General features: G+C 55.5%; 1 protein-coding gene across 6 annotated transcripts in view; it reads left to right on the top strand.

Moving 5' to 3' along the window:
• Window positions 1-21,637, top strand: part of LOC140386457 (obscurin-like protein 1) — a 329,104-nt gene that overhangs the window by 139,824 nt on the left and 167,643 nt on the right. For 5 of the 6 annotated variants that reach the window (XM_072468832.1, XM_072468865.1, XM_072468847.1 and 2 more), the window contains exons 9-10: window positions 18,837-19,106; window positions 20,416-20,685. In XM_072468832.1, the coding sequence (XP_072324933.1) occupies window positions 18,837-19,106; window positions 20,416-20,685 (540 nt within the window). The remainder of the gene's footprint in view (window positions 1-18,836; window positions 19,107-20,415; window positions 20,686-21,637) is intronic. The other variant, XM_072468841.1, reaches the window with a different exon arrangement.

The raw sequence follows: 21,637 nt of genomic DNA, 5'->3' as shown, positions 1-21,637 counted from the left end.
CTGATGGAGTGCTGCACTATCAGAGGGTCAGTACTGAGGGAGTGCCGCACTGTCAGAGGGTCAGTACTGAGGGAGTGCTGCACTCTCCAGAGGGTCAATCCTGAGGGAGCGCCGCACTGTCAGAGGGTCAGTACTGAGGGAGTGCTGCACTGTCAGAGGGTCAGTACTGAGGGAGTGCCGCACTGTCAGAGGGTCAGTACTGAGGGAGTGCTGCACTGTCAGAGAATCAGTACTGAGGGAGTGCTGCACTGTCAGAGGGTCAGTACTGAGGGAGTGCCGCACTGTCAGAGAGTCAGTACTGAGGGAGTGCTGCACTGTCAGAGGGTCAGTACTGATGGAGTGCTGCACTATCAGAGGGTCAGAACTGACGGAGCGCTGCACTGTCAGAGGGTCAGTACTGACGGAGTGCTGCACTATCAGAGGGTCAGTGCTGAGGGAGCGCAGCACTTTCAGAGGGTCAGTACTGAGGGAGTGCTGCACTGTCTGACAGTCAGTACTGAGGGAGTGGCGTACTGTCAGAGGGTCAGTACTGAGGGAGTGCTGCACTGTCAGAGGGTCAGTGCTGAGGCAGTGCTGCACTGTCAGAGGGTCAGTACTGAGGGAGTGCTGCACTGTCAGAGGGTCAGTGCTGAGGCAGTGCTGCACTATCAGAAAGTCAGTACTGAGGGAGTGCCGCACTGTCAGAGGGTCAGTACTGATGGAGTGCTGCACTGTCAGAGTGTCAGTACTGATGGAGTGCTGCACTATCAGAGGGTCAGTACTGACGGAACGCTGCACTGGCAGAGGTTCAGTACTGACGGAGTGCTGCACTATCAGAGGGTCAGTGCTGAGGGAGCGCCGCACTTTCAGAGGGTCAGTACTGAGGGAGTGCTGCACTGTCTGACAGTCAGTACTGAGGGAGTGGCGTACTGTCAGAGGGTCAGTACTGAGGGAGTGCTGCACTGTCAGAGGGTCAGTGCTGAGGCAGTGCTGCACTGTCAGAGGGTCAGTACTGAGGGAGTGCTGCACTGTCAGAGGGTCAGTGCTGCACTATCAGAAAGTCAGTACTGAGGGAGTGCCGCACTGTCAGAGGGTCAGTTTTGAGGCAGTGCCGCACTGTCAGAGGGTCAGTGCTGAGGGAGTGCTGCACTGTCAGTGGGTCAGTACTGAGGGAGTGCTGCACTGTCAGATGGTCAGTACTGAGGGAGTGCTGCACTGTCAGAGGGTCAGTACTGAGGGAGTGCTGTACTGTCAGAGGGTCAGTACTGAGGCAGTGCTGCACTGTCAGAGGGTCAGTACTGAGGGAGTGCTGCACTGTCAGAGGGCCAGTAATTCGGGAGTGCTGCACTGTCAGAGGGTCAGTTCTGAGGGAGTGCTGCACTGTCAGAGGGTCAGTACTGAGGGAGTGCTGCACTGTCAGAGGTCAGTACTGAGCGAGTCTGCACTCTCAGAGGGTCAGTACTGAGGGAGTGCTGCCCTGTCAGACAGTTAGTACTGAGAGAGTGCTGCACTGTCAGAGGGTCCGTACTGAGGGAGTGCTGCACTGTCAAAGTGTCAGTACTGAGGGAGTGCTGCACTGTCACAGGCTCAGTACTGAGGGAGTGCCGCACTGTCAGAGGTTCAGTACTGAGGGAGTGCCGCACTGTCAGAGGGTCAGTACTGAGGGAGTGCTGCACTCTCCAGAGGGTCAATCCTGAGGGAGCGCCGCACTGTCAGGGGGTCAGTATGGGGGAGTGCTGCACTGTCAGAGGGTCAGTATTGCGGGAGTGCCGCACTGTCAGAGGGTCAGTGTTGAGGGAGTGCTGCACTGTCAGAGGGTCAGTGCTGAGGGAGTGCCACACTGTCAGTGGGTCAGTACCGAGGGAGCGCCGCACTGTCGGATAGTCAGTACTGAGGGAGTGCTGCACTGTCAGAGGGTCATTACTGAGGGAGTGCTGCTCTGTCAGAGGGTCAGTGCTCAGGGAATGCTGCACTGTCAGAGGGTCATTACTGAGGGAGTGCTGCTCTGTCAGAGGGTCAGTACTGAGGGAGTGCCGCACTGTCAGAGGGTCAGTACTAAGGGAGCGCTGCACTGTCAGAGGGTCAGTACTGAGGGAGTGCTGCACTGTCAGAGCGTCAGTACTGAGGGAGTGCTGCACTACCAGAGGGTCAGTACTGAGGGAGTGCTGCACTGCCAGAGGGTCAGTACTGAGGGAGTGCTGCACTGTCAGAGGGTCAGTGCTGAGGGAGTGCCGCATTGTCAGAGGGTCAGTACTGTGGGAGTGCCGCACTGTCAGAGGGTCAGTACTGAGGGAGTGCTGCACTGTCAGAGGATCAGTACAGAGGGAGTGCTGCACTGTCAGAGGATCAGTGCTGAGGGAGTGCCGCACTGTCAGAGGGTGAGTACCGAGGGAGTGCCGCACCGTCAGAGAGTCAGTACTGAGGGAGTGCCGCACTGTCAGAGAGTCAGTACTGAGGGAGTGCTGCACTGTCAGAGGGTCAGTACTGATGGAGTGCTGCACTATCAGAGGGTCAGTACTGAGGGAGTGCCACACTGTCAGAGAGTCAGTACTGAGGGAGTGCTGCACTGTCAGATGGTCAGTACTGATGGAGTGCTGCACGATCAGAGGGTCAGTACTGACGGAGCGCTGCACTGTCAGAGGGTCAGTACTGAGGGAGTGCTGCACTCTCCAGAGTGTCAATCCTGAGGGAGTGCCGCACTGTCAGAGGGTCAGTACTGAGGGAGTGCTGCACTGTCTGACAGTCAGTACTGAGGGAGTGCTGCACTGTCAGAGGGTCAGTGCTGAGGCAGTGCTGCACTATCAGAGGGTCAGTACTGAGGGAGTGCTGCACTGTCAGAGGGTCAGTGCTGAGGGAGTGCCGCATTGTCAGAGGGTCAGTACTGTGGGTGTGCCGCACTGTCAGAGAGTCAGTACTGAGGGAGTGCTGCTCTGTTAGAGGGTCAGTACTGACGGAGCGCTGCACTGTCAGAGGTTCAGGACTGACGGAGTGCTGCACTATCAGAGGGTCAGTGCTGAGGGAGCGCCGCACTTTCAGAGGGTCAGTACTGAGGGAGTGCTGCACTGTCTGACAGTCAGTACTGAGGGAGTGGCGTACTGTCAGAGGGTCAGTACTGAGGGAGTGCTGCTCTGTCAGAGGGTCATTACTGAGGGAGTGATGCTCTGTCAGATGGTCAGTACTGATGGAGTGCTCCACTATCAGAGGGTCAGTACTGAGGGAGTGCCGCACTGTCAGAGGGTCAGTACTGAGGGAGTGCTGCACTCTCCAGAGGGTCAATCCTGTGGGAGCGCCGCACTGTCAGAGGGTCAGTACTGAGGGAGTGTTGCACTGTCAGAGGGTCAGTACTGAGGGAGTGCCGCACTGTCAGAGGGTCAGTACTGAGGGAGTGCTGCACTGTCAGAGAATCAGTACTGAGGGAGTGCTGCACTGTCAGAGGGTCAGTACTGAGGGAGTGCCGCACAGTCAGAGAGTCAGTACTGAGGGAGTGCTGCACTGTCAGAGGGTCAGTACTGATGGAGTGCTGCACTATCAGAGGGTCAGTACTGACGGAACGCTGCACTGGCAGAGGTTCAGTACTGACGGAGTGCTGCACTATCAGAGGGTCAGTGCTGAGGGAGCGCCGCACTTTCAGAGGGTCAGTACTGAGGGAGTGCTGCACTGTCTGACAGTCAGTACTGAGGGAGTGGCGTACTGTCAGAGGGTCAGTACTGAGGGAGTGCTGCACTGTCAGAGGGTCAGTGCTGAGGCAGTGCTGCACTGTCAGAGGGTCAGTACTGAGGGAGTGCTGCACTGTCAGAGGGTCAGTGCTGCACTATCAGAAAGTCAGTACTGAGGGAGTGCCGCACTGTCAGAGGGTCAGTTTTGAGGCAGTGCCGCACTGTCAGAGGGTCAGTGCTGAGGGAGTGCTGCACTGTCAGTGGGTCAGTACTGAGGGAGTGCTGCACTGTCAGATGGTCAGTACTGAGGGAGTGCTGCACTGTCAGAGGGTCAGTACTGAGGGAGTGCTGTACTGTCAGAGGGTCAGTACTGAGGCAGTGCTGCACTGTCAGAGGGTCAGTACTGAGGGAGTGCTGCACTGTCAGAGGGCCAGTAATTCGGGAGTGCTGCACTGTCAGAGGGTCAGTTCTGAGGGAGTGCTGCACTGTCAGAGGGTCAGTACTGAGGGAGTGCTGCACTGTCAGAGGTCAGTACTGAGCGAGTCTGCACTCTCAGAGGGTCAGTACTGAGGGAGTGCTGCCCTGTCAGACAGTTAGTACTGAGAGAGTGCTGCACTGTCAGAGGGTCCGTACTGAGGGAGTGCTGCACTGTCAAAGTGTCAGTACTGAGGAAGTGCTGCACTGTCACAGGCTCAGTACTGAGGGAGTGCCGCACTGTCAGAGGTTCAGTACTGAGGGAGTGCCGCACTGTCAGAGGGTCAGTACTGAGGGAGTGCTGCACTGCCAGAGGGTCAGTACTGAGGGAGTGCTGCACTGTCAGGGGGTCAGTATGGGGGAGTGCTGCACTGTCAGAGGATCAGGACTGAGGGAGTGCCGCACTGACAGAGAATCAGTTCTGAGGGAGTGCTGCACTGTCAGAGGGTCAGTATTGCGGGAGTGCCGCACTGTCAGAGGGTCAGTGTTGAGGGAGTGCTGCACTGTCAGAGGATCAGTGCTGAGGGAGTGCCGCACTGTCAGTGGGTCAGTACCGAGGGAGCGCCGCACTGTCGGATAGTCAGTACTGAGGGAGTGCTGCACTGTCAGAGGGTCATTGCTGAGGGAGTGCTGCTCTGTCAGAGGGTCAGTGCTCAGGGAATGCTGCACTGTCAGAGGGTCATTACTGAGGGAGTGCTGCTCTGTCAGAGGGTCAGTACTGAGGGAGTGCCGCACTGTCAGAGGGTCAGTACTAAGGGAGCGCTGCACTGTCAGAGGGTCAGTACTGAGGGAGTGCTGCACTGTCAGAGCGTCAGTACTGAGGGAGTGCTGCACTGCCAGAGGGTCAGTACTGAGGGAGTGCTGCACTGCCAGAGGGTCAGTACTGAGGGAGTGCTGCACTGTCAGAGGGTCAGTGCTGAGGGAGTGCCGCATTGTCAGAGGGTCAGTACTGTGGGAGTGCCGCACTGTCAGAGGGTCAGTACTGAGGGAGTGCTGCACTGTCAGAGGATCAGTACAGAGGGAGTGCTGCACTGTCAGAGGATCAGTGCTGAGGGAGTGCCGCACTGTCAGAGGGTGAGTACCGAGGGAGTGCCGCACCGTCAGAGAGTCAGTACTGAGGGAGTGCCGCACTGTCAGAGAGTCAGTACTGAGGGAGTGCTGCACTGTCAGAGGGTCAGTACTGATGGAGTGCTGCACTATCAGAGGGTCAGTACTGAGGGAGTGCCGCACTGTCAGAGAGTCAGTACTGAGGGAGTGCTGCACTGTCAGAGGGTCAGTACTGATGGAGTGCTGCACTATCAGAGGGTCAGTACTGACGGAGCGCTGCACTGTCAGAGGGTCAGTACTGAGGGAGTGCTGCACTCTCCAGAGTGTCAATCCTGAGGGAGTGCCGCACTGTCAGAGGGTCAGTACTGAGGGAGTGCTGCACTGTCTGACAGTCAGTACTGAGGGAGTGCTGCACTGTCAGAGGGTCAGTGCTGAGGCAGTGCTGCACTATCAGAGGGTCAGTACTGAGGGAGTGCTGCACTGTCAGAGGGTCAGTGCTGAGGGAGTGCCGCATTGTCAGAGGGTCAGTACTGTGGGTGTGCCGCACTGTCAGAGGGTCAGTACTGAGGGAGTGCTGCACTGTCAGAGGATCAGTACAGAGCGAGTGCTGCACTGTCAGAGGATCTGTGCTGAGGGAGTGCCGCACTGTCAGAGGGTCAGTACCGAGGGAGTGCCGCACTGTCAGAGAGTCAGTACTGAGGGAGTGCTGCTCTGTTAGAGGGTCAGTGCTGAGGGGATGCTGCACTGTCAGAGGGTCATTACTGAGGGAGTGCAGCTCTGTCAGAGGGTCAGTACTGATGGAGTGCTGCACTATCAGAGGGTCAGTACTGAGGGAGTGCCGCACTGTCAGAGGGTCAGTACTGAGGGAGTGCTGCACTCTCCAGAGGGTCAATCCTGAGGGAGCGCCGCACTGTCAGAGGGTCAGTTCTGAGGGAGTGCTGCACTGTCAGAGGGTCAGTATTGCGGGAGTGCCGCACTGTCAGAGGGTCAGTGTTGAGGGAGTGCTGCACTGTCAGAGGATCAGTGCTGAGGGAGTGCCACACTGTCAGTGGGTCAGTACCGAGGGAGCGCCGCACTGTCGGATAGTCAGTACTGAGGGAGTGCTGCACTGTCAGAGGGTCATTACTGAGGGAGTGCTGCTCTGTCAGAGGGTCAGTGCTCAGGGAATGCTGCACTGTCAGAGGGTCATTACTGAGGGAGTGCTGCTCTGTCAGAGGGTCAGTACTGAGGGAGTGCCGCACTGTCAGAGGGTCAGTACTAAGGGAGCGCTGCACTGTCAGAGGGTCAGTACTGAGGGAGTGCTGCACTGTCAGAGCGTCAGTACTGAGGGAGTGCTGCACTACCAGAGGGTCAGTACTGAGGGAGTGCTGCACTGCCAGAGGGTCAGTACTGAGGGAGTGCTGCACTGTCAGAGGGTCAGTGCTGAGGGAGTGCCGCATTGTCAGAGGGTCAGTACTGTGGGAGTGCCGCACTGTCAGAGGGTCAGTACTGAGGGAGTGCTGCACTGTCAGAGGATCAGTACAGAGGGAGTGCTGCACTGTCAGAGGATCAGTGCTGAGGGAGTGCCGCACTGTCAGAGGGTGAGTACCGAGGGAGTGCCGCACCGTCAGAGAGTCAGTACTGAGGGAGTGCCGCACTGTCAGAGAGTCAGTACTGAGGGAGTGCTGCACTGTCAGAGGGTCAGTACTGATGAAGTGCTGCACTATCAGAGGGTCAGTACTGAGGGAGTGCCACACTGTCAGAGAGTCAGTACTGAGGGAGTGCTGCACTGTCAGATGGTCAGTACTGATGGAGTGCTGCACTATCAGAGGGTCAGTACTGACGGAGCGCTGCACTGTCAGAGGGTCAGTACTGAGGGAGTGCTGCACTCTCCAGAGTGTCAATCCTGAGGGAGTGCCGCACTGTCAGAGGGTCAGTACTGAGGGAGTGCTGCACTGTCTGACAGTCAGTACTGAGGGAGTGCTGCACTGTCAGAGGGTCAGTGCTGAGGCAGTGCTGCACTATCAGAGGGTCAGTACTGAGGGAGTGCTGCACTGTCAGAGGGTCAGTGCTGAGGGAGTGCCGCATTGTCAGAGGGTCAGTACTGTGGGTGTGCCGCACTGTCAGAGGGTCAGTACTGAGGGAGTGCTGCACTGTCAGAGGATCAGTACAGAGGGAGTGCTGCACTGTCAGAGGATCTGTGCTGAGGGAGTGCCGCACTGTCAGAGGGTCAGTACCGAGGGAGTGCCGCACTGTCAGAGAGTCAGTACTGAGGGAGTGCTGCTCTGTTAGAGGGTCAGTGCTGAGGGGATGCTGCACTGTCAGAGGGTCATTACTGAGGGAGTGTAGCTCTGTCAGAGGGTCAGTACTGATGGAGTGCTGCACTATCAGAGGGTCAGTACTGAGGGAGTGCCGCACTGTCAGAGGGTCAGTACTGAGGGAGTGCTGCACTCTCCAGAGGGTCAATCCTGAGGGAGCGCCGCACTGTCAGAGGGTCAGTACTGAGGGAGTGCTGCACTGTCAGAGGGTCAGTACTGAGGGAGTGCCGCACTGTCAGAGGGTCAGTACTGAGGGAGTGCTGCACTGTCAGAGAATCAGTACTGAGGGAGTGCTGCACTGTCAGAGGGTCAGTACTGAGGGAGTGCCGCACTGTCAGAGAGTCAGTACTGAGGGAGTGCTGCACTGTCAGAGGGTCAGTACTGATGGAGTGCTGCACTATCAGAGGGTCAGAACTGACGGAGCGCTGCACTGTCAGAGGGTCAGTACTGACGGAGTGCTGCACTATCAGAGGGTCAGTGCTGAGGGAGCGCAGCACTTTCAGAGGGTCAGTACTGAGGGAGTGCTGCACTGTCTGACAGTCAGTACTGAGGGAGTGGCGTACTGTCAGAGGGTCAGTACTGAGGGAGTGCTGCACTGTCAGAGGGTCAGTGCTGAGGCAGTGCTGCACTGTCAGAGGGTCAGTACTGAGGGAGTGCTGCACTGTCAGAGGGTCAGTGCTGAGGCAGTGCTGCACTATCAGAAAGTCAGTACTGAGGGAGTGCCGCACTGTCAGAGGGTCAGTACTGATGGAGTGCTGCACTGTCAGAGGGTCAGTACTGATGGAGTGCTGCACTATCAGAGGGTCAGTACTGACGGAACGCTGCACTGGCAGAGGTTCAGTACTGACGGAGTGCTGCACTATCAGAGGGTCAGTGCTGAGGGAGCGCCGCACTTTCAGAGGGTCAGTACTGAGGGAGTGCTGCACTGTCTGACAGTCAGTACTGAGGGAGTGGCGTACTGTCAGAGGGTCAGTACTGAGGGAGTGCTGCACTGTCAGAGGGTCAGTGCTGAGGCAGTGCTGCACTGTCAGAGGGTCAGTACTGAGGGAGTGCTGCACTGTCAGAGGGTCAGTGCTGCACTATCAGAAAGTCAGTACTGAGGGAGTGCCGCACTGTCAGAGGGTCAGTTCTGAGGGAGTGCTGCACTGTCAGAGGGTCAGTATTGCGGGAGTGCCGCACTGTCAGAGGGTCAGTGTTGAGGGAGTGCTGCACTGTCAGAGGATCAGTGCTGAGGGAGTGCCACACTGTCAGTGGGTCAGTACCGAGGGAGCGCCGCACTGTCGGATAGTCAGTACTGAGGGAGTGCTGCACTGTCAGAGGGTCATTACTGAGGGAGTGCTGCTCTGTCAGAGGGTCAGTGCTCAGGGAATGCTGCACTGTCAGAGGGTCATTACTGAGGGAGTGCTGCTCTGTCAGAGGGTCAGTACTGAGGGAGTGCCGCACTGTCAGAGGGTCAGTACTAAGGGAGCGCTGCACTGTCAGAGGGTCAGTACTGAGGGAGTGCTGCACTGTCAGAGCGTCAGTACTGAGGGAGTGCTGCACTACCAGAGGGTCAGTACTGAGGGAGTGCTGCACTGCCAGAGGGTCAGTACTGAGGGAGTGCTGCACTGTCAGAGGGTCAGTGCTGAGGGAGTGCCGCATTGTCAGAGGGTCAGTACTGTGGGAGTGCCGCACTGTCAGAGGGTCAGTACTGAGGGAGTGCTGCACTGTCAGAGGATCAGTACAGAGGGAGTGCTGCACTGTCAGAGGATCAGTGCTGAGGGAGTGCCGCACTGTCAGAGGGTGAGTACCGAGGGAGTGCCGCACCGTCAGAGAGTCAGTACTGAGGGAGTGCCGCACTGTCAGAGAGTCAGTACTGAGGGAGTGCTGCACTGTCAGAGGGTCAGTACTGATGGAGTGCTGCACTATCAGAGGGTCAGTACTGAGGGAGTGCCACACTGTCAGAGAGTCAGTACTGAGGGAGTGCTGCACTGTCAGATGGTCAGTACTGATGGAGTGCTGCACTATCAGAGGGTCAGTACTGACGGAGCGCTGCACTGTCAGAGGGTCAGTACTGAGGGAGTGCTGCACTCTCCAGAGTGTCAATCCTGAGGGAGTGCCGCACTGTCAGAGGGTCAGTACTGAGGGAGTGCTGCACTGTCTGACAGTCAGTACTGAGGGAGTGCTGCACTGTCAGAGGGTCAGTGCTGAGGCAGTGCTGCACTATCAGAGGGTCAGTACTGAGGGAGTGCTGCACTGTCAGAGGGTCAGTGCTGAGGGAGTGCCGCATTGTCAGAGGGTCAGTACTGTGGGTGTGCCGCACTGTCAGAGGGTCAGTACTGAGGGAGTGCTGCACTGTCAGAGGATCAGTACAGAGGGAGTGCTGCACTGTCAGAGGATCTGTGCTGAGGGAGTGCCGCACTGTCAGAGGGTCAGTACCGAGGGAGTGCCGCACTGTCAGAGAGTCAGTACTGAGGGAGTGCTGCTCTGTTAGAGGGTCAGTGCTGAGGGGATGCTGCACTGTCAGAGGGTCATTACTGAGGGAGTGTAGCTCTGTCAGAGGGTCAGTACTGATGGAGTGCTGCACTATCAGAGGGTCAGTACTGAGGGAGTGCCGCACTGTCAGAGGGTCAGTACTGAGGGAGTGCTGCACTCTCCAGAGGGTCAATCCTGAGGGAGCGCCGCACTGTCAGAGGGTCAGTACTGAGGGAGTGCTGCACTGTCAGAGGGTCAGTACTGAGGGAGTGCCGCACTGTCAGAGGGTCAGTACTGAGGGAGTGCTGCACTGTCAGAGAATCAGTACTGAGGGAGTGCTGCACTGTCAGAGGGTCAGTACTGAGGGAGTGCCGCACTGTCAGAGAGTCAGTACTGAGGGAGTGCTGCACTGTCAGAGGGTCAGTACTGATGGAGTGCTGCACTATCAGAGGGTCAGAACTGACGGAGCGCTGCACTGTCAGAGGGTCAGTACTGAGGGAGTGCTGCACTATCAGAGGGTCAGTGCTGAGGGAGTGCTGCACTGTCTGACAGTCAGTACTGAGGGAGTGGCGTACTGTCAGAGGGTCAGTACTGAGGGAGTGCTGCACTGTCAGAGGGTCAGTACTGACGGAGTGCTGCACTATCAGAGGGTCAGTGCTGAGGGAGCGCAGCACTTTCAGAGGGTCAGTACTGAGGGAGTGCTGCACTGTCTGACAGTCAGTACTGAGGGAGTGGCGTACTGTCAGAGGGTCAGTACTGAGGGAGTGCTGCACTGTCAGAGGGTCAGTGCTGAGGCAGTGCTGCACTGTCAGAGGGTCAGTACTGAGGGAGTGCTGCACTGTCAGAGGGTCAGTGCTGAGGCAGTGCTGCACTATCAGAAAGTCAGTACTGAGGGAGTGCCGCACTGTCAGAGGGTCAGTACTGATGGAGTGCTGCACTGTCAGAGGGTCAGTACTGATGGAGTGCTGCACTATCAGAGGGTCAGTACTGACGGAACGCTGCACTGGCAGAGGTTCAGTACTGACGGAGTGCTGCACTATCAGAGGGTCAGTGCTGAGGGAGCGCCGCACTTTCAGAGGGTCAGTACTGAGGGAGTGCTGCACTGTCTGACAGTCAGTACTGAGGGAGTGGCGTACTGTCAGAGGGTCAGTACTGAGGGAGTGCTGCACTGTCAGAGGGTCAGTGCTGAGGCAGTGCTGCACTGTCAGAGGGTCAGTACTGAGGGAGTGCTGCACTGTCAGAGGGTCAGTGCTGCACTATCAGAAAGTCAGTACTGAGGGAGTGCCGCACTGTCAGAGGGTCAGTTTTGAGGCAGTGCCGCACTGTCAGAGGGTCAGTGCTGAGGGAGTGCTGCACTGTCAGTGGGTCAGTACTGAGGGAGTGCTGCACTGTCAGATGGTCAGTACTGAGGGAGTGCTGCACTGTCAGAGGGTCAGTACTGAGGGAGTGCTGTACTGTCAGAGGGTCAGTACTGAGGCAGTGCTGCACTGTCAGAGGGTCAGTACTGAGGGAGTGCTGCACTGTCAGAGGGCCAGTAATTCGGGAGTGCTGCACTGTCAGAGGGTCAGTTCTGAGGGAGTGCTGCACTGTCAGAGGGTCAGTACTGAGGGAGTGCTGCACTGTCAGAGGTCAGTACTGAGCGAGTCTGCACTCTCAGAGGGTCAGTACTGAGGGAGTGCTGCCCTGTCAGACAGTTAGTACTGAGAGAGTGCTGCACTGTCAGAGGGTCCGTACTGAGGGAGTGCTGCACTGTCAAAGTGTCAGTACTGAGGGAGTGCTGCACTGTCACAGGCTCAGTACTGAGGGAGTGCCGCACTGTCAGAGGTTCAGTACTGAGGGAGTGCCGCACTGTCAGAGGGTCAGTACTGAGGGAGTGCTGCACTGCCAGAGGGTCAGTACTGAGGGAGTGCTGCACTGTCAGGGGGTCAGTATGGGGGAGTGCTGCACTGTCAGAGGATCAGGACTGAGGGAGTGCCGCACTGACAGAGAATCAGTTCTGAGGGAGTGCTGCACTGTCAGAGGGTCAGTTTTGAGGCAGTGCCGCACTGTCAGAGGGTCAGTGTTGAGGGAGTGCTGCACTGTCAGAGGATCAGTGCTGAGGGAGTGCCGCACTGTCAGTGGGTCAGTACCGAGCGAGTGCTGCACTCTCAGAGGGTCAGTACTGAGGGAGTGCTGCCCTGTCAGACAGTTAGTACTGAGAGAGTGCTGCACTGTCAGAGGGTCCGTACTGAGGGAGTGCTGCACTGTCAAAGTGTCAGTACTGAGGGAGTGCTGCACTGTCAGAGGCTCAGTACTGAGGGAGTGCCGCACTGTCAGAGGCTCAGTACTGAGGGAGTGCCGCACTGTCAGAGGGTCAGTACTGAGGGAGTGCTGCACTGCCAGAGGGTCAGTACTGAGGGAGTGCTGCTCTGTCAGGGGGTCAGTATGGGGGAGTGCTGCACTGTCAGAGGATCAGGACTGAGGGAGTGCCGCACTGACAGAGAATCAGTTCTGAGGGATTGCTGCACTGTCAGAGGGTCAGTATTGCGGGAGTGCCGCACTGTCAGAGGGTCAGTGTTGAGGGAGTGCTGCACTGTCAGAGGATCAGTGCTGAGGGAGTGCCGCACTGTCAGAGGGTCAGTACCGAGGGAGCGCCGCACTGTCGGAGAGTCAGTACTGAGGGAGTGCTGCACTGTCAGAGGGTCATTACTGAGGGAGTGCTGCTCTGTCAGAGGGTCAGTGCTGAGGGAAAGCTGCACTGTCAGAGGCTCATTACTGAGGGAGCGCTGCTCTGTCAGAGGGTCAGTACTGAGGGAGTGCTGTACTGTCAGAGGGTCAGTACTGAGGCAGTGCTGCACTGTCAGAGGGTCAGTACTGAGGGAGTGCTGCACTGTCAGAGGGCCAGTACTGAGGGAGTGCTGCAGTGTCAGAGGGCCAGTTCTGAGGGAGTGCTGCACTGTCAGAGGGTCAGTACTGAGGGAGTGCCGCACTGTCAGAGGGTCAGTACTGAGGGAGCGCTGCACTGTCAGAGGGTTAGTACTGAGGGTGTGCTGCACTGTCAGAGCGTCAGTACTGAGGGAGTGCTGCACTGCCAGAGGGTCAGTACTGAGGGAGTGCTGCACTGCCAGAGGGTCAGTACTGAGGGAGTGCTGCACTTTCAGAGGGTCAGTGCTGAGGGAGTGCCGCATTGTCAAAGGGTCAGTACTGTGGGAATGCTGCACTGTCAGAGGGTCAGTACTGAGGGAGTGCTGCACTGCCAGAGGATCAGTACAGAGGGAGTGCTGCACTGTCATAGGATCAGTGCTGAGGGAGTGCCGCACTGTCAGAGGGTGAGTACCGAGGGAGTGCCGCACTGTCAGAGAGTCAGTACTGAGGGAGTGCCGCACTGTCAGAGAGTCAGTACTGAGGGAGTGCTGCACTGTCAGAGGGTCAGTACTGATGGAGTGCTGCACTATCAGAGGGTCAGTACTGACGGAGCGCTGCACTGTCAGAGGGTCAGTACTGAGGGAGTGCTGCACTCTCCAGAGTGTCAATCCTGAGGGAGTGCCGCACTGTCAGAGGGTCAGTACTGAGGGAGTGCTGCACTGTCTGACAGTCAGTACTGAGGGAGTGGCGCACTGTCAGAGGGTCAGTACTGAGGGAGTGCTGCACTGTCAGAGGGTCAGTGCTGAGGCAGTGCTGCACTGTCAGAGGGTCAGTACTGAGGGAGTGCTGCACTGTCAGAGGGTCAGTGCTGAGGCAGTGCTGCACTATCAGAGGGTCAGTACTGAGGGAGTGCCGCACTGTCAGAGGGTCAGTACTGAGGGAGTGCTGCACTGTCAGAGGGTCAGTATTGAGGGAGTGCCACACTGTCAGAGGGTCAGTTCTGAGGGAGTGCTGCACTGTCAGAGGGTCAGTACTGAGGGAGTGCTGCACTGTCAGATGGTCAGTACTGAGGGAGTGCTGCACTGTCAGAGGGTCAGTACTGAGGGAGTGCTGTACTGTCAGAGGGTCAGTACTGAGGCAGTGCTGCACTGTCAGAGGGTCAGTACTTAGGGAGTGCTGCACTGTCAGAGGTCCAGTACTGCGGGAATGCTGCACTGTCAGAGGGTCAGTTCTGAGGGAGTGCTGCACTGTCAGAGGGTCAGTACTGAGAGAGTGCTGCACTGTCAGAGGGTCTGTACTGAGGGAGTGCTGCACTGTCAAAGTGTCAGTACTGAGGGAGTGCTGCACTGTCAGAGGCTCAGTACTGAGGGAGTGCCGCAGTGTCAGAGGGTCAGCACTGAGGGTGCGCTGCACTGTCAGAGGGTCAGTTCTGAGGGAGTGCTGCACTGCCAGAGGGTCAGTACTGAGGGAGTGCTGCACTTTCAGGGCGTCAGTATGAGGGAGTGCTGCACTGTCAGAGGATCAGGACTCAGGCAGTGCCGCACTGTCAGAGAGTCAGTACTGAGGGAGTGCCGCACTGTCAGAGGGTCAGTATGAGTGAGTGCTGCACTGTCAGAGGGTCAGTATGAGGGAGTGCTGCACTGTCAGATGGTCAGTATGAGGGAGTGCCGCACTGTCAGAGAGTCAGTACTGAGGGAGTGCCGCACTGTCAGAGGGTCAGTACTGAGGGAGTTCTGCACTGTCAGAGGGTCAGTATGAGGGAGTGCCGCACTGTCAGAGGGTCAGTGCTGAGGAGTGCCGCACTGTCAGAGGGTCAGTACTGAGGGAGTGCTGCACTGCCAGAGGGTCAGTACTGAGGGAGTGCCGCACTGTCAGAGAGTCAGTACTGAGGGAGTGCCGCACTGTCAGAGGGTCAGTACTGAGGGAGTGCTGCACTGCCAGAGGGTCAGTACTGAGGGAGTGCTGCACTGTCAGAGGGTCAGTACTGAAGGAGTGCTGCACTGTCAGAGGGTCAGTACTGAGGGAGTGCTGCACTGTCAGAGGTTCAGTACTGAGGGAGTGCTGCACTGTCAGAGGGTCAGTACTGAGGGAGTGCTGCACTGTCAGAGGGTCAGTATGAGGTAGTGCCATGTGTTGGATGTAACATTGGGCATGATATACCAGCCATTAGGCTGATTTAAACATGTTTGCGTTGGATTCTCCCAGTGCCCGGAGCCTAACGATAACACATGGGAGACTTTGCCCATGCGATATTGAGTACAGCTCCACACAAACGTGGACCAGTCATAATGATACTTGGGGAGTCTCCCAGGCCATTGTAGACACCCAGGTGGTCGGGCATTGGGCAGGTTGACAGGGTGTCTGGGTGACACTACTGAGGCACTGCCAGGGTGTCAGGCTGGTAGTGCCAAGGTGCCTCGGTGCCAGGTTGCCCGTGCCAGGGACCGGGCCCGGGGTGCCTTGGTTCGTATGAGGTGGGGTGAGGGGGGCTCGAGGACCCCGTTAGAGGTAAGTTGGGTGCAGCTGGGGGTGTCCGGAGGCTGAGTGGGGTCGAGAGATCGGGGCTGACTTTAAAACGGGCGCCTCGATCTGCATGGCGTTTTGTGGCCGTGCGGCCTCGTTGTGGCTTTCCCATCGCTGCAGGCCCCGAGAAACATCCCTCTCAACACGCCTTCTCTGAGAGAAGACATTCTTCCTCAAATCCGTCGGGAATGAGCTCCCCTTTATTCAGCGACTGTGTCCTCTGATCTGCTCCCTCCCGCGAGGGGAAACATCCTCCCAACATTTCAGAGTCGTCGATGTTTACAGCATGAAAACAGGCCCTTCGGCCCAGCTTGTCCATGCCGCCCAGTTTCTATCTCTAAACTAGTCCCACTTGCCCGCATTTGGCCCACATCCCTCTATACCCACCCTGCCCATGTAACTGTCTAACTGCTTCTTAAAGGAAAAAATTGTACCCGCCTCTACCACTGCCTCTGGCAGCCCGTTCCAGACACTCACCACCCACTGTGTGAAGAAATTTCCCCTCTGGTCTCTTTTGTATCTCTCCCCTCTCACCTTAAACCTCTGCCCTCTAGTTCTAGACTTCTCTATCTTTGGGAAAAGATGTGGACTATCGACCTTATCGATGCTCCTCATTATTTTATAGGCCTCTATAAGGTCACCCCTAAGCCTTCGACGCTCCAGGGAAAAAAGTCCCAGCCTATCCAGCCTCTCCTTATAACTTTATCCTGTTTAACCTCCTAAAAATGGATTCTCTGGTTCTGGGGCAATGCCCCCACGTCGATGTGGGAACGGTGGCGTTTTACGCCACAAAGACTGGCTCAAAACGGCCGTTGATTCCCTGTGTTGCCGGGGGCTAGCAGGACGGCAGCGTCGAGCACCCGGCTAAAGCTGCCGACACGCCCCGGAGAATTGCCGGGTGTGTGGCCGCACCGTGTGCACGGCGGTGGGCTGCAGCGGTCGGGCCGCGCTACATGGAGGACACAGCCCGCGGGCTCAGCCCGCAAAATAGTGCCCCCCTTTGGCCAGCTCGCCCGCCCTGGACCACCCCCCCCCCCCACACACAATGTCCCCAGCCCCTGATAAAGCACCCCCCCCTCCCCCCGTCCGCGGATCGGCCCTCCCCCGACTGTGTCCGCCGCCGCCACGCTGAGGTCCCGACGGATGAGACCACGCCTGTCCCACGCCGTCGGGAATTCGGCCGGTTGGGGGCGGAGCGTCGGGGGGGGGGGGCCTCAGGTTGTGTCCTGAGGCCGTCAGTGCGTGGCGTGGTGTACTCTGCGGGTGCGGCGCTTTGGAGGGGGGGGGGGTGCGGAGCATCGCGAAAGTGGCGTCGCCCCCGATTTGGTAGGAAACGCGGATTCTCCGGCCGTTCACCGAAAGCGATTTCGCCGTCAGCAACCGGAGAATCCTGCCCAGTATGCTTCAATCAGATCAGCTCTCATTCCTCTGGACCGCGAGGATTACAGACCCAACCTGTTTAATCTGTCGTCATCCGGCAGGCCCTCCATACTCGGAATCATCCTCGCAAACCTCCTCAGTGCTGCCTCCAATGATAATATATATTTCCTTAAATAAGGCGACTAAAACTGTACCCAGTATTCTAAATGTGGCCCCACGAGTACCGTGTACAGATGCAGCAAAACCTCTTCACCTTTACACTCCAGCCCCCTTGAAATAAAAGCCAGCATTCCATGTGCCTCCTCTATAACCTTCTGAACCCGTATGTTAACTTTCTGGGTTTCATGAACAAGGCCCTCCAAGCCCCAGCTTTCTGCAATCTCTCTCCATTTAAATAATAACCCGCCTTCTCATTCTTTCTTCCAAATCAACAATCTCACATCTTCCCACATTGAATTCCATTTGCCAATTTTCTGCCCACTCCCTGAACCTGTCAATGTCTCTCTGTAAACTATTTGTATCCTCCTCACAACCTGCATTCCCGCCCACCTTTGTTTTATCCGCAGATTTGGTCACAGTACAGTCTGCTCCACCCTCCAAATCATTCATATTTATTGTGAAGAGCTGCGGCCCCGGCACTGACCCCTGTGGAACTCTACTGGTTACCACCCTCCAACCTGAGAAAGACCCCTTATTGTTGCTTCCTGCTAGTTAGCCAATCCTCTATCCGTGCCAGAATATTACCACCAACATCGTGAGCTCCTTTCTTGCGTCTTAGCCTGTTGTGTGGTGCCTAAGCCAAATGCCTTCTGAAAATCCAAATATACAACATCAACTGGTTCTCCCCTATCTAACTTGGCTGATACGTCCTTACAGAACCCTCACATGGACATATCCGGGGAACTACTGCAAAGAGGAGCCAAGGAATTGTTCCCGAAGCTGGGGTCAATCTTTATTCCTCAACAAGCATCAGGAAACCAGATAATCTGGTCCTTATCATATTCCTTTTCACGGGATTTTCCTGTGCGAATATTGGTTGTCATGTTTCCAAAAGACTACACTTTGGAAAGCAGGTGATTGTCTGTAAAGTGTTTGGACATCCTGAGGTGGCTAATGGTGCTATAGAAATGCAAGTTTGGGAGGAAGGGATTTTTATTAGGTAAAGGTAGTAAGGGCTTCAGAAAAACAGAGTTCAGCCATGATCTAATTGAATGACACAACAGGCCTGAATGGCCTCCTCCTGTTCCTGTGTAACACATTTGAGGGGCTGTATGTTCTCCTCATGTTCCAGTATCACAGGCTTGAGGGGCTGAACGGCCTTTTCCTATTCCTATTTAACAGGTTCGAGGGGCTGAATGGCCTACAAATGTTCCTGTGTAACAGGTTGAGGGGTTAAATGACCTCCGCATGTTCCTTTGGAATGAGCTCTGGGGGATAATAACCTCCTTCTATCCCTCTTTAATACACTTGAGGGGTTGAATGGCCTCTTCCTGCTCCTAAGTTCTTTCTTCCTTTTACCTCTGCCACCGTCATTAATTTTTTTAAAAAATGGCTCCAATTAAGGGGCAATTTAGCGTGGCCAATCCACCTACCCTGCACATCTTTGTGTTGTGGGGGTGAAACCCACGCAGACACGGGGAGAATGTGCAAACTCCACACGGACAGTGACCCAGGGCCGGGATTCGAACCCGGGTCCTCGGCGCCGTGAGGCAGCTGTGCTAACCACTGCGCCAGCGTGGCTGCCAACTGCCATCAATGTTAAGAGCCATCGAGCATGGCCTTCCGGGGGTGTACCTGAGCTTTGATCCAGTCATGCTTATGTGCGATACTTCCCGAGCGGATGTTTAATTCCATTTCTCTCTGTCTCTCTTTTCCTTTCTATCGCTCTCTATCTCCCTTCCTGAGCTCTCCTCCCACTCTCTGAAATGGACTCAATGGGCTGAAGAGCGACTTTGTGCGCCATAAGGACTCTGAATCTCTTTTCCTCGCCTCTATCTCATTATACTTCTCTCTTCCTCTTTTTCTTCTATCTCCCCTTAGGTTTCTCGCAAGCCTTTTCTTTCTCTCCTCTCTTACTCTGCCTTCCACTATTCTCTTCGTCTCCCTCTCACTTTCTCCATCACTTTTTCTCTCATCCTCTCCTCTTTCTCTCTCTCTCCTTCTCTCACTGTGTTTGATCCAGAGCCGCCGGTGAAAATCGGCAACTGTTCCGCTCCGGCGATGAGCGTGCTGACCGGTGGTGAGGTTGTCCTCTCGTGTGAGCTCTCGCGACCCGATGCGGAGGTGAGATGGTACAAGGATGGGGTGGAGGTGGAGAGGAGTACGGGGTCCATGATGGAGGTGGACGGAGCGTGCAGGAGGCTGACGGTCCGCTCAGCTACGATGGAGGACCGAGGGACGTACGTGTGCGACTCAGTCGACGATTCGGCCAAGTTTGAAGTGACCGTCTACGGTGAGTCCCCGGTTAAGCTGCACTTGACCCATTGGCACCATTCCCTCCGCTCCCATCCAGAGATCCAACAGGAGGGGAAGAGAAAATCCAAACTATTCCAGGGATGAATTGTAACATTCCCAGACTGTACGCCTTCTTTCAGAGGCAGAACCGTCTGGAAAACGGGGGAGCCAGTGATTTTATGACGGTTTATCTCAGTTTGGGGAACAGGCAATTAGCCTTTAATTAACCCCAGGATAAGAACTTAATAAATAGGAGCAGGAGGAGGCCATTCAGCCCATCACCATGTTCCGTCATTCAATATGATCATGGTCAATCCTCGACCTTGAACCAACTTACTCAACCAATCCCGATATCCTTCAATTCCCTTAGCGCCCCCAAAAATTACCAAACTCAGAATTCAATTATCTCAATGACTGAACATCAATAACCTTCTGGGATGGAGAATACCAAAGATCCACAACCCTCTGAGTGAAGAAATATCTCCTCAGGCCAGTGCTAAACGGTTGACCCCTTATCCTGCGACTGTGAGCTTGTGCTCGAACCCTGCATTTACATCGACGGGAATCGGATCAGTGGCCTTAAAGGAACAGGACAGCAGAATAATACGTTGTGCATCTCATGGACACAAGAACGTTCCTGCTCCTTTAAACACTTTGTCACTAACTTACCTGAAGCAGTGTGACAGGGTCACTATTACTGTTAGACACACCATACTGACAAGGCCGTGTGGAGGGATTGCACAGACATTTTGTGTCGCTTCGTGGGAAATGTGCTACTGGGATTTCCTCTGCTGCATGTTTTCAACAGAATTCTATTCCTCCTTTACCTTATTCATGGTAATTGTAACTTTCTCTCCCTCATTCTCTTTCATTCCTCTGTCCCTATTTCTTTCTCTCCCTCTTTCTGTTTCTCTTATCCTTTGATGTTTCTATCGTTCCTGCTGTCTGTTTCATGTTTCCTCTCCATTTTTTTCTTCCTGCTCTGTTTCTGTTTCTCCCTCTTTGCTGGCCTCTCCCTTCTCCCTCCCTCCCTCTGATGCTCTCTATCTTGCCGTCCCACTCTTGCTGGTTCCTTCTCCCTTTCTGTCTCCATCTACGTCTCTCAATCTACCCCTTTGTTTTACCTCGCTCGCTTCCTCGCACCGTCTCTGTTTAATTCCGCTTCTCTATTTCACCCTCTCCATGTACCTTGCTCCCTCATGTTTCTCAACCTCTCCTTTCGTCTACCTTGCGTCCTGTCTCTCCCTCTCCCTCTCCCCCCTCCACCACCTTCTTTCTCTCTCCTTCTCTCACTGTGTTTGGTCCAGAACCTCCTGTGAAAATCGTCAACTGTTCCCCTGCGGTGAAGAGCGTGCTGACCGGTGATGAGGTTGTCCTCTCGTGTGAGCTCTCGCGACCCGAGGCGGTGGTGAGGTGGTACAAGGATGGGGTGGAGATGAAAGGCAGCAAGAGGTCTATGCTGGAGGTGGATGGAGTGTCCAGGAGGGTGACCATCCGCACGGCTGCAATGGAGGACAGAGGGACATATGTATGCGATGCAGTTGACGATTCAGTCAAGTTTGAACTGACCATCTCCAGTGAGTCAAGCCACACGCAAACTTTGTATTTCATTTCCTAGACCAGGGTCACTGACCTCACGCTGCAGAGGTCACATCCCAAAAATCACAGCACAGACGTCATAGCCCAAAGGTCACACCCTAAAGGCCACATCACAAAGGTCGCACCACAGAGGTCACACCCCAAAAGACACACCCCAAAGGCCACACCCTGAAGCTCACACTGCACAGGTCACACCCCAAAGGTCAAGCTCCAAAGCTCAAACCACAAAGGTCAAGCCCCAAAGGTCACACTCCCGACACAATGACCCTGAAATTCACCAGGATTCTCCTGGTGAAATGGTCACTTTCCCTCATTGACATAATTCCTTCTGGGATTCCCGCTGGTGTCACTCAGTCAGGAAGACATGCCACGGGATCTCAGGACCGAGTTGTCACATTTTGTTGTCTCAAACTTTGTTCAGGAAGCAAAACTATCTGAGAAAACCAGTCTATTTTTATTGGTTTATACTGCCCCCTTCAGCTTTTCTCCTGTAATAGGAACTCACTCTTTCATTCACTCTCATTCTCCGCCACACTTTCCCTCTCGCTCTCAATTCATATATATTTTCTCTCTCTATCCCTTTCTTTTGCTCTCTATCTTTTACTATTTCTTTCTTCTTCCATGTTTCATTGCCTCCACCTCCCTCTCTCTTCCTCTGTCTCATTTTTTTCTTTCTCTCTTTCTCACCATATCGCATCTTCTACCGCTCTGTCTCTGCTTGTTTCTATATTCTTCTCTCTCTCCCCCACTCTATCTCTCATTCTTGCCATCTCTCTTTGTCTTTCACTTTCTCTCTTTCTGTCCTCTCTCTTTGTGCCACATATTTTCTCCTCTCTCTCTCCAACACTCTTCCATAAGACCATAAGACATAGGAGCAGAATTAGGCCACTCGGCCCATCAAGTCTGCTCCGCCATTCAATCATGGCTGAT

This window comes from Scyliorhinus torazame, chromosome 2, assembly GCF_047496885.1.
Source record: "Scyliorhinus torazame isolate Kashiwa2021f chromosome 2, sScyTor2.1, whole genome shotgun sequence".
Taxonomy (NCBI): domain Eukaryota; kingdom Metazoa; phylum Chordata; class Chondrichthyes; order Carcharhiniformes; family Scyliorhinidae; genus Scyliorhinus; species Scyliorhinus torazame.
This window is presented reverse-complemented; position numbering and strand designations above follow the sequence as displayed.